Here is a 15,721-nt window from a genome sequence, read left to right on the forward strand (position 1 = left end):
CTACAATTCAACTCCTACCTCACCCTCTGCGGGGAAAAACAATCGAGGATGGAGTCGACGCCCATGCGCAATGGAGACAAAAGGAGGAGTCACTCGGTCCCGTGACTCGAAAGACTTCTTCGAAGAAAAACAACTTGTAACACTCCGGCCCAACACCAGATGGCGAGCTATTGCAGAACATGCGAATCTACTGCGACTGATGCCACGAACAGATGTACACTGGGTAAGTGACATTTTCATTCCCACTCACACACTTAGTTCCTGCATCTCTGTCATCTGTCAACTCTCAGAGGCCTTTTCAGGCACAAATTCCAATGTTTGAGGCACATTCTTAAAATGCTAGAAATGTGCAGAAAATTGTAGAAATGGGCAAAAAGTTGTAGTCAGTTGCCAGCCCACCTTGAAGAGGGGGCTGGGTTTAATGTGGCAAGAAACTCCTTTGTTCAATATGAAAGGAATGAAGAAATTGGCAGATTATCTCATGAGTTAAAAATGTTCTAAATACCGGGTTTATCTGATCGCATGTCTTTGTAGAACGGCGGTCTTAAAATTTTTATTGCTGCGTCTGCACACGCTGAAGGAATTTTTTTTCACAATTCTATTAAATTGGCAATGTTTAAATATGTCTAGACTTACATAACCATTGCAGTTAAGTTCTGTTATTGTTTTTAAAAATGGAATCAAATATATGATGCTAAACTACTATTCTGTTCAAGTAGGTCTTACTATCATGTAAAAGTATCCACTGTGTAATGAATAGAAGTGGGGGTTTTGAAGAGTAGTTTGAGTCTTTTACCATTTGACACACACACACACACCAAGTTTGGATATAAATGCCAACAAATGTTAGCGATGGCCCATTACAGAGCGGTTTACTGCAGCTCATTTTTTTCAGTTTAAACCAAAGCCTTGTTACCAGCATAATGCTCTTGGCTAGAGCCTGCCAACACCTCCACCCTCCTGGATCACTTGAGGCCAGCCAGTTTGACGACCCCTGCTACAGTTATGGCATAGAAAGTGTATTCAGTTGTGATGTGTGGGACTATGGTTGTGTTGACCACTCTTGTCTGCTGCATTGTCTTGTAGTGTGTGCATTTGCTCGACCTACACAGTCTAATGTGTTGCTACATATGTAAACGTTTTTATTATGTTTCGTAGAGGACAAAGATCAAGTTGCTAACATTTCAGCATGCTACAGATTTTTAGAGGTCTCCTACTGGACAGCTCAAGCAGTCTGGTTGCGAAAGACCTCATGTGGGCTTCCCAAAAACATAGTGGGCTTAGAGTCCACCCATTGCTCACCATTGGGTGGTTTTATTGTTACTTTTGTATTTGAATCCTATTCAGTGGCTTGCCTTACCCTTTTTTTCTGTTTGTCCATCCCCCAAAGCATTTCCTCTTTACCTTCCTTTTGTTTGGATGGCTTGCATCCTTCCACTGCTTCCAGTTATACTTTCTTTCAGCACTCTGAGCCCATCTTTTTTTAGCTCTCTCCTTTAGTTGCTGCTTCCCTACTCCAACAAAATCCACGCTCCATGTTGCTCTCTCTTTCGTGTGCTGTTCTCATATTTGGCAGGTGCCCTTTGCTGGTGATTGCTCCCTTACATTTCACACACTTTATTTTCCAATTCCAAAGTTGTCCAGTGTCCTAGATTGGTCAATCAAAAAACAAACTGTGCACCTGCCTTTTTCTGAAGGCACATGATGACATGCACATGCCTACAGAATGATGATGCTGGCAACAGCAGCCACACCCTAAAGCATTTTCTTTCTACTTTTTTGTTGATGCTGTGCATCATGACCACAGCATTGGCAAAGCCAATAGATCAAAGGCAAGATCTATATACTTTGCCAGTGCTTTTTTACTTGGGGTGCGAGGTGGAAAACTCTGTATGTAAATAATCTGGACTGTTTATTGTTTCAGAATGATTCAGTTGTTGCTGGTGGAGGAGCGATAGAAATGGAGCTATCCAAGTATCTTCGTGACTACTCCAGAACCATCCCAGGCAAGCAGCAGCTTCTCATTGGAGCTTATGCCAAGGCCCTTGAGATAATTCCTCGACAACTATGCGACAATGCAGGGTTCGATGCCACGAATATTCTGAACAAGCTGAGAGCCAAGCATGCACAGGTGAGTTACCCACACAGGACCAGCTGAGCATGGGATTGCTCATGTTCAAGTTGTTCTGCATTATGTATGTATATGGCATTTCTTAAGCTCGAATCTAGCCAAAATGCAGCTGAGCATTGTACAGCGTCCAGGCCAACAAGTGTGATTGGATAGGTAGTTTAGCTTGTGAACTGTTGATGCATTGTCATGTTGTCGTCTTTAAATATCTTAACTAAATGGATTTGGAGATGTTGTCCTAGGTTCCTAGATGTAAATATTCTGCTGCCTTGCTTATATTCTTGTTTTACTCTTCTTCATTGCCAGTCTTAGGTGTGCTGAGAAACACCAGAGGTAGTGAGCTTGTCTGCAAGATAAGTGGGTAACTGGGCATAATTGCTTTGTACATGATGCTGCTGGTTTTGAAGATGGTGCCGGTCAGCGAGGCGCTCTATTGGTGTTCCATCAGGGTGGGGGGTCATGTGATCTTATTTCTCCAGGCCCTGGATGAGACCTGCCCTTAGAGGTGTAATCTGCAAGACCTTGGAGTAGGGTGTTTCCACTGTCCAGATGCAAGAGTAGGACGGAGGACAGCAGCTCTGAAACAGTTTTCAGGGAGAAACAGTTACTTTTTTTTATTTTTTGTTTGTTTTAATAGACAAGACCGTTGCAGACTGTCTGTGTTTTTGGCATTGTATTCTTTGAGGGCGAGGTTGGTGTCCTGAGTGAATCCAACTGACTTGGCATTCAGTTGGAGTTCCAAGCCCTCAAGTTGTATGTTGAGTCAGGCTTGTACAGTTAGTTTGTTGATCTCGGTGAATGACAGGAATTCTGTCTTGGTTGGCTTGGCTTCCGATAGACTCTGGTCCTCCAGAACTGGATGATGTCCATGCAGTGTTTGAGGAGTCTGATGCAGAGAAGGGTTTCAAGTAGAGTTGTGTATCATGGGCATATTGGTAAATCTTGATGTTTGTGCATAGCGCATCAAGTTGCTGTATTTACAGGTGGAACATTACTGGGGATAGAATAGAGCCCTGCGGGACTCCATAGGTGATAGGAGTTTTTGCGACTGTGAGGTGCCCATTTGAAACTGGTGCCAGTTGGAAAGGTAGGAGGAGAACCAGTAAAAGACACTGCTGGTGAACACCATTCAAGACTTCAGGGTGCGTATGAGTTGGTCAACTGTGTTGAAGGCAACAGAGTTCCAGCAATTTCAAGAGGAAGGGGTCATTTTCATCAGGGTTGAGGTGGGCATAGTCTATGATGCTTAAGGGAGCAGTTTCCATACTGCATTGTGATTTGAAACCAGACTGCTAGCAGTGCAGGACATGGTTAGAATTAATGTGATTTTGGTGATGATTGCTAGGTGAGTGATGGCCCGGCAGTTGCGAAGGCATGAAAGACTAGTGTAAGTTTCTTTAGGAGTGTCTTCAGAGTTTCTGGGAATTTGCCTTGAGTGAGGGATGTAATGACCATGGCAAGCAGACATGAGAGGGTGCCCAGAGAGAGAGCTTTGAAGAAGTGGTGTATTTTATTTTTATTATTTATACAGCACTAACCTAGCTCCAAAGTGGAGCAATTCACTTTATTTAGTAACAGGATACATTTTAAAATGCAAAGTTATACAATTACATTCACAATGTGACCAGAAGATAATAAGTACCTACAGACATTAAGGGAATTACTAACAAGTCATCATATTTGGGTTGGGAAGGTATGGTTTAGAACAGTAGAAACAATAATAGGACAGTTTTGAGATTTTCTAAATTTCACCAGCAACGTAGAAACTCAAGGGAGGTAGCGTCAGAGCCTTGATTCAAATGCAGAAAGTGGCCTGTTGGCATTTGCATTTTGGCCAAGAAATTGCTAATTGCATTGGCGTTTCCACCATGCAGGATGACTTTCAAAGCAAAGTAGAATTGTTTGCTCAACTGAAGTACCTTTTCGATCTTACAACAGACTTCGAACTGGAATCTGACCAGGACTATGAGTAAATGCTGGTCTTTCTGGAAATATGCTTAAACTTTCTTTGGTTGGTAATTGGTTAAACCTCTGCATGAAGAGAATGCCTTTGATTGCTTTGAGTGAAGACTGAAGATTATCATTGCCCGGACCACTCACTTGGAAGTTCATAAGAGGGAGGATCAGCTTTGTTTTGCACAGTATAGTAAACTGTAACCTTTCAAGTTTGTTTTCCTTTGTGGGTTCTTGTCTGAATGTGATTTATATGTGCCACGTAATCACAAATATGTAATTTTAATGTTTGAAATATTCACGTACTGGAAAGAAGAGGTCATAAATATGCGAGTGAGTTTAGAGCAGGCAAGGTTTTAATTAACGTTTTTACTCAAATCGTTCTTGGTTTTTGATTCTTAAGGTTTGAGCCAGTCCTGCAGTTGGTCCTGTCGTTACAGGTTTTCCAGTGGTTCATTGCTAAAATAAAGCAGTTCCTTCCACTACACAATATTTGTGTTAGTCACCCAATCCTGCTTTGTAGGAACCTCCATTTCTGACCTTGGTGCCTGAGCAATTCACTAATGGGCAGTTAAGGAATGAAAGTACTTTGTTGCCTCTCTTTCTCATCTTGCTTGGCTTTGTTCATCTGACTAGCAAGGTCACAAATGGGATCCATCCCAATGAATGGCAGCTGGCTTTATTATAATATTCTATATTCCCTCCCAAAAAGGTCTAGTTCTTGGGCACTTTTATTCCATATCACTCTAATACCCCAAAGGTTCCTTGCAGAGATGAGTTACCTATAGAGGTTTTATTAATTCTTTCTAGGTTGGGACTATATGCACAATGGCATAATTTCATACCAATTTATGTCTGTAGTTTACCATCCTCAACCCACTTTTCTTTGACCTTATAGCCCTTGGAATTTTCAAAATTACACGATTTGTAATTAAACTGTTTGCTTGCTGTCCTGCTGGGTGGATGGCAGAGGCTTCATCAAATCTGTCTTGTGCTATTCGACAAAGCACCTTATTTGTAGCAATGTCAAATCTCAGAAATTAAACTGCTCACTGCCTGAAAGAGAGTACCCCTTTCTGCTCCAGTAGTGCCTACAGACATTTTGTACATAATAGAAGACACATCTCCTTATTTGAAATCTTGTCCGCCGAGCATACACTTGGGAGGGAGATAGTAATGTTCTGGGCTGTTTTTCATTATTATTTAAACTTCGGGCTATACTCCTTATCTGTGAACACTTCAAGTGAAAGACCGTAGTCATCTGTGTAAGTGGTACTGCGATATTTTGAATGTTCTTTTCGATGAATACAGTTTTTTTGGAGCGAGAGTGATAATAGATATACTACATTGGGCAGAGACTGCCTCAGGGTCTAAGGATGCTAGGCTTCTCCCTAATTGCTCGAGGCTTTTTCCATGCTTTTTATAAGGTTTAATAATATTGAATTTGTTAAAGAAGCTCTTCTGAAAGTAGTATGACAGGCCTTGAGACAGAAAATGACAGTTGTGGGAGTTCTTCCATATAAACTTGACCCACAATAGATGGGAAAATATCCTGCTGTGTTTTAAGGCCCTTCATTATTTTTTGTATTAAGTCTGTGCCTTCAAGATTTTCTTTTTGACTATCTTTCCGAAGATCTATGTTCACAGATAAGTTTTCTATTTCTGCTACCTTTCACTCCGATTTCATTGGCGAAATCATCTGAAATTTTAGAGACTTGAGTGTGGTTATAGCTATTTGGAAGGGCCTCCGTTTTTGATTCGTTGACTGGGATTTATAAATATTACCCAGTCATGGCAAGCTCGAGATCCTTTCCTTATTACAGAAAAAGAACCAGATTACCATGGCGGAAAGTAGTGGGGTGCAATTTTAAGTAAGTTAAATATCTCTGCTAACAGTGGTGCCTGAATCCCTGAGAAGATCTGGTCCTTTTTAAGATTTTCCAAATGCTTATGCTGTTTAAAATCCCTACGTAAGAAATGTGCTGCATACAGTCTTTTCTTGATTTTTCTCTTCTTGAATCTCCCTTTATTGGAGCCACAGAGGAACAAGGCAGAGGCCCACTGGAAGCAAAGGTTTCCCTGGAGACCACTTCACTTATCTTTTGATCTTGATGCCTTCCAACCTCCCCTACTGCTTGCTGATAACGCTCCTGCCTTAAACTTTTTCTTTAATATTCGTAAGCTAAATTCACACTCCTTAACAATGTGAGGCTGGGAGAAAGACTATACAGTCCTCGCGATGTTTGTGTAGCAGCTTTTGTTCTCGCCACAATAAAAACACTTCACAAAAGGTGAAGGCACTGCTGGAAAAGGAGTTGAAAAGACAGGGGAAACTCTTTAAATTATGCCTACCAACTAAAGATGTTGAGGGAAGATTTAAAAGAGAAAAAAAAAGTGACAAATGACCAGTGTTCCAAACGTCTGCTAGCATGAGCTGAAGTAGTTCTGTGAGGCAACTGCAAGTAGAAGCACACTAGGGTGTGGAAGCTCCTAGACTCTTACAGGATCAAAGCCCTTTTTTCTTTTTTTCTGTAGTAAGGAGGTAAGCCTATCAGGCTGTGCTTTTCCTGTTTTAATTTGACCTTGTATGCATCAAATTGGGCTTTAGGTAGTTGTAATTGTATTTTGTATAGTGCTTACTACTCCAAGGCATCAAATTGCTTTTTGGCGAGTAGCACATTACTCCGCAACACAAAATGATTAGTGGTGGATTAGTATAGGGGAATAGGAGTTAATTTGAGTGGTGGACTTAAGTCTGTTAGTTGGATTGAAGAGAATAATGGAGGGTTAGAAGAGGGAAGAACTAGAAAGTGTTAATTGGGGCGAACATGGTAGTAAGATGAGGTTTGGGATGAGTAAAGAGATGGAGGAGGCAAGAGTGCAAAACGGGATTAGGGGGATCGTAGTAGTAAATTGAGGTTTGGGATAAGTCAAAGGAGACACATGAAGGAAGAATTTAGAAGGGTTGTTTAGGGGAACTGAGGTTTGGGGTTAGCCAGGAGGGAGTAGTCTCAACGGTTATTTTAGTGACCATAGTAGAAGATAAGGTTTGGGACTAGTTTGGGTGTTGCTTTGTAGAGTTGAAAAGCCAAAACATTCAGCAAATTGTAACTGAACAACCTTGCTGAGTGTGATTCTTGGAATTTTGCCATGGTAGACCATTCGTTCTGTCAGTCTGATATATTGGATGAAAAATGTTGAGGGATTTCTGCATGCAGTGGGAATGTATTACGACATTTAATGACTAATAAAGATGACTATGAGTCAGGAACCTTATTTTATTCTATTATCACGGTCTTCTCTCTGGGTCTGGATCACAATCTTGGCAGACTGGCGACTGATTCTGATTTGTCACACTATTCTTTTCCTACTAACTTCCAACAGCATTAAAAATTCTCAAAGGTGAATGTGCACTTTTGAAATAACATCGGATATAGTGCTCTGATTCACAAAAGGGGTGGGGGGGGGGGGGAGTAACACTAGTAGAAGTTGTTAGAAGCCTTAGTACGTGGCTTGCCCTCCTCTTCTGCGGTCTCCTTTCAGAAGCAGCAGCAGTCTTGCAGGTCAAACATTGAGTCTTCATGTGCAGCAAGCGTTCTGAACCAAATGCAAACTCTGCGGTGTGGAGGTTTCATCGTGTGCCAAGCTTCCTACTTACAAACCTCACTTGGAAGTTTTTAAAGCTCACGCTAATACTTTTATACTAGCTGTTTCTTTATGGAGAGAGTTTAGTTCGATGGCATCTGTCGCTGTAGATACGCATGTTCTGCAATAGCTCGCCATCTGGTGTTGGGCCGGAGTGTTACAAGTTGTTTTTCTTCGAAGAAGTCTTTCGAGTCACGGGACCGAGTGACTCCTCCTTTTGTCTCCATTGCGCATGGGCGTCGACTCCATCCTCGATTGTTTTTTTTCCGCCATCGGGTTCGGACGTGTTCCTGTCGCTCCGAGTTTCGGAACAGAAAAAATAGTTAATTTCGGAAGATTTTCGTCGGTATTGTTGCGTTCGGGATCGGCATACTTACATTCAACACCGCATCGAAGATCGAAGAGCTCCGGTGCCCTTCGGGGTAATTTTTCGATCCTCCGTCGGGGCCTGGTCGGCCCGACCGCGTGCTGAAGAACGCCGATGGAACGGACCCCGTTCCGTTTCTGCCCCAAATGCCACAATAAATACCCCTACACAGACCAACACTTGGTCTGCAACCTGTGCCTGTCACCTGAGCACAGCGAAGACACCTGCGAGGCCTGTCGTGCGTTCCGGTCCCGAAAAACACTCCGAGACCGTCGAGCCAGAAGACTTCAAATGGCGTCCGCACCGACAGCCCGACGGGAGTTCGAGGAACAGGAAGAGGAAGGTACCTTCTCGATCCAAGACTCAGACTCCGAAGGATTCGACGATACACAAACCGTGAGTAAGACGTCGAAAACCACACAAAGAAACATTTACAAGGCCCAGGGGACGCCACTGCCACCAGGCCATGGCTCAACCCATAAAATCGGTGACCGACCGTCGGCACCGAAAAAGGCCCAAACAGTGCCGAGATCGTCCGACTCCGGTCGAGACACCGGCACGCAGCCTTCTCGGGACCGAGAAAGTGCTGGAGACAAGCCTCGACACCGAGATGCCGGTGTGGACACGGCTCGACGCCGAGACAGCGGCACCGAAACAGATCGACGCCGAGAGGTTTCGGCCCCGAAAAGGAAAAAAGTCACCTCGGAGCCGAAAAAACACGCAGACAAAGTTTCGACGCCGAAACAAACTGCAAGCGACCCAGCTTCAGGCTCTTATACAGAAGAGCACTCGCTAACCTCCCAAATGCAGAAGCATAGGTTTGAGGAAGAGCTACAAGCAACTGATGCGGACCATACGCAAAAGCGTATCTTCATTCAGCAGGGGACAGGAAAAATAAGCACCCTTCCCCCCATTAGGAGAAAGAGAAGGTTGGAGTTCCAGACGGAACAAGCACCACAACCAAAAGTGGTGAAAAGAGTTACACCACCACCCTCTCCTCCACCCGTGATTAACGTTTCACCAGCACAAACGCCATCACACTCCCCAGCTCACACCACCATGAGCCAGGGTGACCAAGACCAGGACGCATGGGACCTATACGACGCCCCAGTGTCAGATAACAGCCCAGAGGCATACCCTACAAAACCATCTCCACCAGAAGACAGCACCGCGTACTCTCAGGTGGTGGCTAGAGCAGCACAATTTCACAACGTAAGCCTCCACTCAGAACAGGTCGAGGATGATTTCTTGTTCAACACACTCTCCTCCACCCACAGCTCCTACCAAAGCCTGCCTATGCTCCCTGGTATGCTCCGGCACGCAAAAGACATATTTAAGGAGCCGGTCAAAAGTAGGGCAATCACACCAAGGGTGGAAAAAAAGTATAAGCCGCCTCCTACAGACCCGGCTTTCATCACAACACAGCTGCCACCAGACTCTGTTGTTGTAGGAGCAGCTAGGAAAAGGGCCAACTCTCACACATCTGGAGATGCACCACCCCCAGATAAAGAAAGCCGCAAGTTTGATGCAGCTGGTAAAAGAGTCGCAGCACAAGCTGCAAACCAGTGGCGCATCGCGAACTCCCAGGCACTACTTGCGCGCTATGACAGAGCCCACTGGGACGAGATGCAACATCTCATTGAACATCTGCCCAAAGACTTCCAAAATAGGGCAAAACAAGTGGTTGAGGAGGGACAGGCCATCTCCAACAACCAGATCCGCTCCTCCATGGACGCTGCAGATACAGCTGCACGGACAATTAATACATCTGTAACTATCAGAAGGCATGCATGGCTCCGAACGTCTGGATTTAAACCAGAGATCCAACAAGCAGTTCTCAATATGCCTTTTAATGAAAAAGAACTGTTCGGTCCAGAAGTGGACACAGCGATTGAGAAACTCAAAAAAGATACGGACACTGCCAAAGCCATGGGCGCACTCTACTCCCCGCAGAGCAGAGGGAATTACAGCTCATTCCGTAAAACGCCCTTTCGAGGGGGGTTTCGGGGTCAAAGCACACAAGCCAACACCTCACAAGCCACACCGTCCAGTTACCAAGGACAGTATAGAGGAGGTTTTCGGGGACAATATAGAGGAGGGCAATTCCCTAGAAATAGAGGAAGATTCCAAAGCCCCAAAACCCCTACTACTAAACAGTGACTCACATGTCACTCACCCCCTCCACACAACACCAGTGGGGGGACGAATAGGTCATTATTACAGAGCATGGGAGAAAATCACTACAGACACTTGGGTTCTAGCAATTATCCAACATGGTTACTGCATAGAATTTCTACAGTTCCCTCCAAACATACCACCAAAAGCACAAAATTTAACAACACACCATTCCAATCTCCTAGACATAGAAGTGCAGGCACTATTGCAAAAGAATGCAATCGAATTAGTGCCAAACACACAAATAAACACAGGAGTTTACTCACTGTACTTTCTGATACCAAAGAAGGACAAAACACTGAGACCAATCCTAGACCTCAGAGTAGTCAACACTTTCATCAAATCAGACCACTTCCACATGGTCACACTACAAGAAGTATTGCCATTGCTAAAGCTGCACGACTACATGGCAACTTTAGACCTCAAGGATGCTTATTTCCATATACCAATTCACCCATCGCACAGGAAATACCTAAGGTTTGTATTCAAAGGAATACATTACCAATTCAAGGTACTGCCTTTCGGATTAACAACCGCACCAAGAGTCTTTACCAAATGTCTAGCGGTAGTCGCTGCACACATCAGAAGGCAGCAAATACATGTGTTCCCATATCTAGACGACTGGCTAATCAAGGCCCATTCGTTAATAGAGTGCTCAAATCACACAAATCATATCATACAAACCCTCTTCAAACTAGGGTTCACCGTCAATTTCACAAAATCCAAAATTCGGCCACGCAAGGTACAACAATACCTGGGAGCCATAATAGACACATCAAAAGGAGTAGCCACTCCAAGTCCACAAAGAATTCAAAATTTCAACACCATCATACAACGCATGTATCCAACACAAAAGATACAAGCAAAGATGGTATTACAACTCCTAGGCATGATGTCATCATGCATAGCCATTGTCCCAAACGCAAGACTGCACATGAGGCCCTTACAACAATGCCTAGCATCACAGTGGTCTCAAGCACAGGGTCACCTTCTAGATCTGGTGTTAATAGACCGCCAAACTTACCTCTCGCTTCTGTGGTGGAACAACATAAATTTAAACAAGGGGCGGCCTTTCCAAGACCCAGTGCCACAATACGTAATAACAACAGATGCTTCCATGACAGGGTGGGGAGCACACCTCGATCAACACAGCATACAAGGACAATGGAACGTACATCAAACAAAACTGCATATCAATCACCTAGAACTTCTTGCAGTTTTTCAAGCACTAAAAGCTTTCCAACCAATAATAGTTCACAAATACATTCTCGTCAAAACAGACAACATGACAACAATGTATTATCTAAACAAGCAGGGAGGGACGCACTCCACGCAGTTAAGCATGTTAGCACAAAAAATTTGGCATTGGGCAATTCACAACCAAATTCGCCTAATTGCACAGTTTATACCAGGGATACAAAATCAACTCGCAGACAATCTCTCTCGAGATCACCAACAGGTCCACGAATGGGAAATTCACCCCCAAATACTGAACACTTATTTCAAACTCTGGGGAACACCTCAGATAGACTTGTTTGCGACAAGGGAGAACGCAAAATGCCAAAACTTCGCATCCAGATACCCACACAAACAATCCCAAGGCAATGCCCTATGGATGAACTGGTCAGGGATATTTGCTTACGCTTTTCCTCCTCTCCCTCTCCTTCCTTACCTGGTAAACAAACTCACTCAAAGCAAACTCAAACTCATATTGATAGCACCAACTTGGGCAAGGCAACCCTGGTACACAACGCTGCTAGACCTATCAGTGGTACCCTGCATCAAATTGCCCAACAGGCCAGATCTGTTGACACAGCACAACCAAAGGATCAGACACCCAGATCCAGCATCGCTGAATCTAGCAATCTGGCTCCTGAAATCCTAGAATTCGGGCACTTACAACTTACCCAAGAATGTATGGAAGTCATAAAACAAGCAAGAAGGCCATCCACCAGGCACTGCTATGCAAGTAAATGGAAGAGGTTTGTTTGCTACTGCCATATTAATCAAATACAACCATTACACACAACTCCAGAACATGTAGTGGGTTACTTGCTTCACTTACAAAAATCTAACCTAGCTTTCTCTTCCATTAAGATTCACCTTGCAGCAATATCTGCATACCTGCAGACTACCTATTCAACTTCCCTATATAAAATACCAGTCATTAAAGCATTCATGGAGGGCCTTAGGAGAATTATACCACCAAGAACACTACCTGTTCCTTCATGGAACCTAAATGTTGTCCTAACTAGACTTATGGGTCCACCTTTTGAACCCATGCACTCCTGCGACATACAGTTCCTAACCTGGAAGGTGGCATTTCTCATCGCCATTACTTCCCTGAGAAGAGTAAGCGAGATTCAGGCGTTTACTATACAGGAACCTTTTATACAACTACACAAAAATAAAGTCGTCCTAAGGACCAATCCTAAATTTTTGCCAAAGGTTATTTCACCGTTCCATCTAAATCAAACAGTGGAACTTCCGGTGTTCTTTCCACAGCCAGATACCGTAGCTGAAAGGGCACTACATACATTAGATGTCAAAAGAGCATTAATGTATTACATTGACAGAACAAAGAACATCAGAAAGACTAAACAACTCTTTATTGCATTTCAAAAACCTCATGCAGGAAACCCAATTTCAAAACAAGGTATAGCCAGATGGATAGTTAAATGCATCCAAATCTGCTACCTTAAAGCTAAACGACAGCTGCCCATTACACCAAGGGCACACTCAACCAGAAAGAAAGGTGCTACCATGGCCTTTCTAGGAAACATCCCAATGCAAGAAATATGTAAGGCAGCCACATGGTCTACGCCTCACACATTCACCAAGCACTACTGTGTAGACGTGTTATCCGCACAACAAGCCACAGTAGGTCAAGCTGTATTAAGGACATTATTTCAGACTACTTCCACTCCTACAGGCTGATCCACCGCTTTTGGGGAAATAACTGCTTACTAGTCTATTGCAGAACATGCGTATCTACAGCGACAGATGCCATCGAACTGAAAATGTCACTTACCCAGTGTACATCTGTTCGTGGCATCAGTCGCAGTAGATTCGCATGTGCCCACCCGCCTCCCCGGGAGCCTGTAGCAGTTTGGAAGTTACCTTCAATTATTTATATATGTATCATCTCAACCTTAAATAAGTGCATACTTAGTCACTCCATTGCATGGGCACTATTACTACAATTCAACTCCTACCTCACCCTCTGCGGGGAAAAACAATCGAGGATGGAGTCGACGCCCATGCGCAATGGAGACAAAAGGAGGAGTCACTCGGTCCCGTGACTCGAAAGACTTCTTCGAAGAAAAACAACTTGTAACACTCCGGCCCAACACCAGATGGCGAGCTATTGCAGAACATGCGAATCTACTGCGACTGATGCCACGAACAGATGTACACTGGGTAAGTGACATTTTCATTTTTGTTGTTTCTTTTTAGTGTCCTGTTGGGCAAAGCACCCCGGATCTAATTGATGGATCAGATCTGTTTTATTGTCAGTTACTAGTGGATTCACACACCCACGTATATCCACTGTATGTAATTTAAAGCATTTGCTAAGCTGTGGGCATGCCTTGGTTTCTGGTAATAAGTACCTCTGCCAAGGAACTGCATTATTTCCTAAAGGAAGCCTTGTGGTACTTCAATTAGCCCTCATTTGTGAGCTACGTTCTCTACCGAGAAGCCAACTTTTCCTTATTCCTCATCACATTACGAGGGAGGGCATAATGATTGCCTTGTTGAACATGTGACTATATTGGAAGAAGTCCATTGTTTCTTTATATGAATATGTTCAATTAGGAAACTGGCATCAGTTCTGTACATGCACACCATCTGACTAATCGTGTAATATTTATCTTTAAACTGGTATTCTTTGAAAACAAATGTTAGAATGGTCTGATCCTGTTTTTTGCTGTACTGTTAAGTATGGTTTTTCAGGTTGAAAGAGTATTTGTGTGCCAGAATAATTTTAAGCAAACATTTTCTAATATTTACTTTACTTTAAACTGGTTGTCATTTTATTGGTTAGAAAATACCCTTTAGCTGCACTAATTCTAGTAAACGCCTCATTTTGTTTTTGTGCAGGGAGGCATTTGGTTCGGAGTGGATGTCAACAATGAAGACATTGCAGACAATTATGTTGCATGTGTTTGGGAACCAGCTATTGTACGAATCAATGCTTTAACAGCTGCATCTGAGGCCGCCTGCCTTATTTTATCAGTGGATGAAACCATCAAGAATCCCAGATCCACAGTAGAGGCACCTCAGGGTGGCCGTGGTCGAGGAAGAGGAAGGCCACACAACCACTGAAAACAACCCATCTCCATTCCACAAATGTTGAGCTCCAGCATCAGTTCACCATAGTTACATGCCTTTTTGGAGTGGATAAAGATAATGACATTCAGTTATCTTTGGGTAGCTTCATTCTCTGTATGAAAGAAGATGTGCCCCTGGAGCGAGACTTTGCTCCCTTCTTTAATATCACTGGTCACACTAGCCTCCTTCAGTTTCCTTCCAAAATGTTTTGCAGTGTGCTGGAAAGAAAAAGTGGTGATTGTTTCTGTATTTATTATTTTTTTTAAGATTGTGTTGGCAAAGACACAAATTTACACAATACTTATTAAAAGCACTTTGCAAACTTTCCGATGTCAACCTGTGCAATGTTTTCTCTCATTTACAATGAACTTTGATGATTTGTATATTGTAGACAACAAGAAAAGGAATGTTTTTCAAGCATTGGATCCTCCACAGTAATAGTTTTGGAATAGTGCCTTGTCAAGAGGTTTATTTGGGAGTTGTCTACTTATGGGACCTTCCATAAATTAACATTGTTAGAAACTGGGGCCCATATTTTTGGATGGTTAGTGTCATTTATTTTGGTGCAAAAAAAGGCGCTAACCTAACTCTGTATTTAAATTTTGACGCTAGACCCGTCTAGCATCAACATATTGGAGTTAGCGCCATGTTTAGGATGCACGAACCCACCTTGCGTCAATGAGATGCAAGGTATGCATTTCTGTCCTAACCAGAATGCTAACTCCCTAGCGCCATATTTACCTCCCGATGCAAAAAAAAAAACCCTAACCAAGGAAGCGGACTCTAAAAATGATGCTAAGTCTAATTAGTGTCACATTTTAACACCTGGTCAGAAGATGTTAAAATGAGGCTCACACACCACCACTCAAGGAAAACACACAGAAGGAGCTTTGGAAACATCAAGGCCAACATGGAAGTGGTACTGCTCCAGCTTTGTAGATGCCACAGACGTCTTCAAAGACAGCAGCTCCTTCCACCACAACGGCAGCAACCCCAAACACCACTACAGGAGCCACAAAGGCAGCACAGAAGGAGGGAGAGGATCTTCAGACAGTGCACAGCCATCCTTTGAATGAGGGAAATACGATGTGGTTCGGATGCATGGACTCAACTGGGAGCCC

At 43.4% G+C, this 15,721-nt stretch overlaps 1 protein-coding gene across 1 annotated transcript in view; it reads left to right on the forward strand.

Annotated features, from left to right (window-relative positions):
• The window catches only part of CCT7 (chaperonin containing TCP1 subunit 7), a 149,517-nt gene extending 134,592 nt beyond the window's left edge, over nt 1–14,925 (forward strand). The window contains exons 11-12 of the mRNA XM_069205603.1: nt 1,925–2,131; nt 14,370–14,925. Of these exons, the coding sequence (XP_069061704.1) occupies nt 1,925–2,131; nt 14,370–14,594 (432 nt within the window). The 3' untranslated portion in view covers nt 14,595–14,925. The remainder of the gene's footprint in view (nt 1–1,924; nt 2,132–14,369) is intronic.
• The last annotated feature ends 796 nt before the right edge of the window (nt 14,926–15,721 follow it).

This window comes from Pleurodeles waltl, chromosome 1_2 (assembly GCF_031143425.1).
Source record: "Pleurodeles waltl isolate 20211129_DDA chromosome 1_2, aPleWal1.hap1.20221129, whole genome shotgun sequence".
Taxonomy (NCBI): Eukaryota; Metazoa; Chordata; class Amphibia; order Caudata; family Salamandridae; genus Pleurodeles; species Pleurodeles waltl.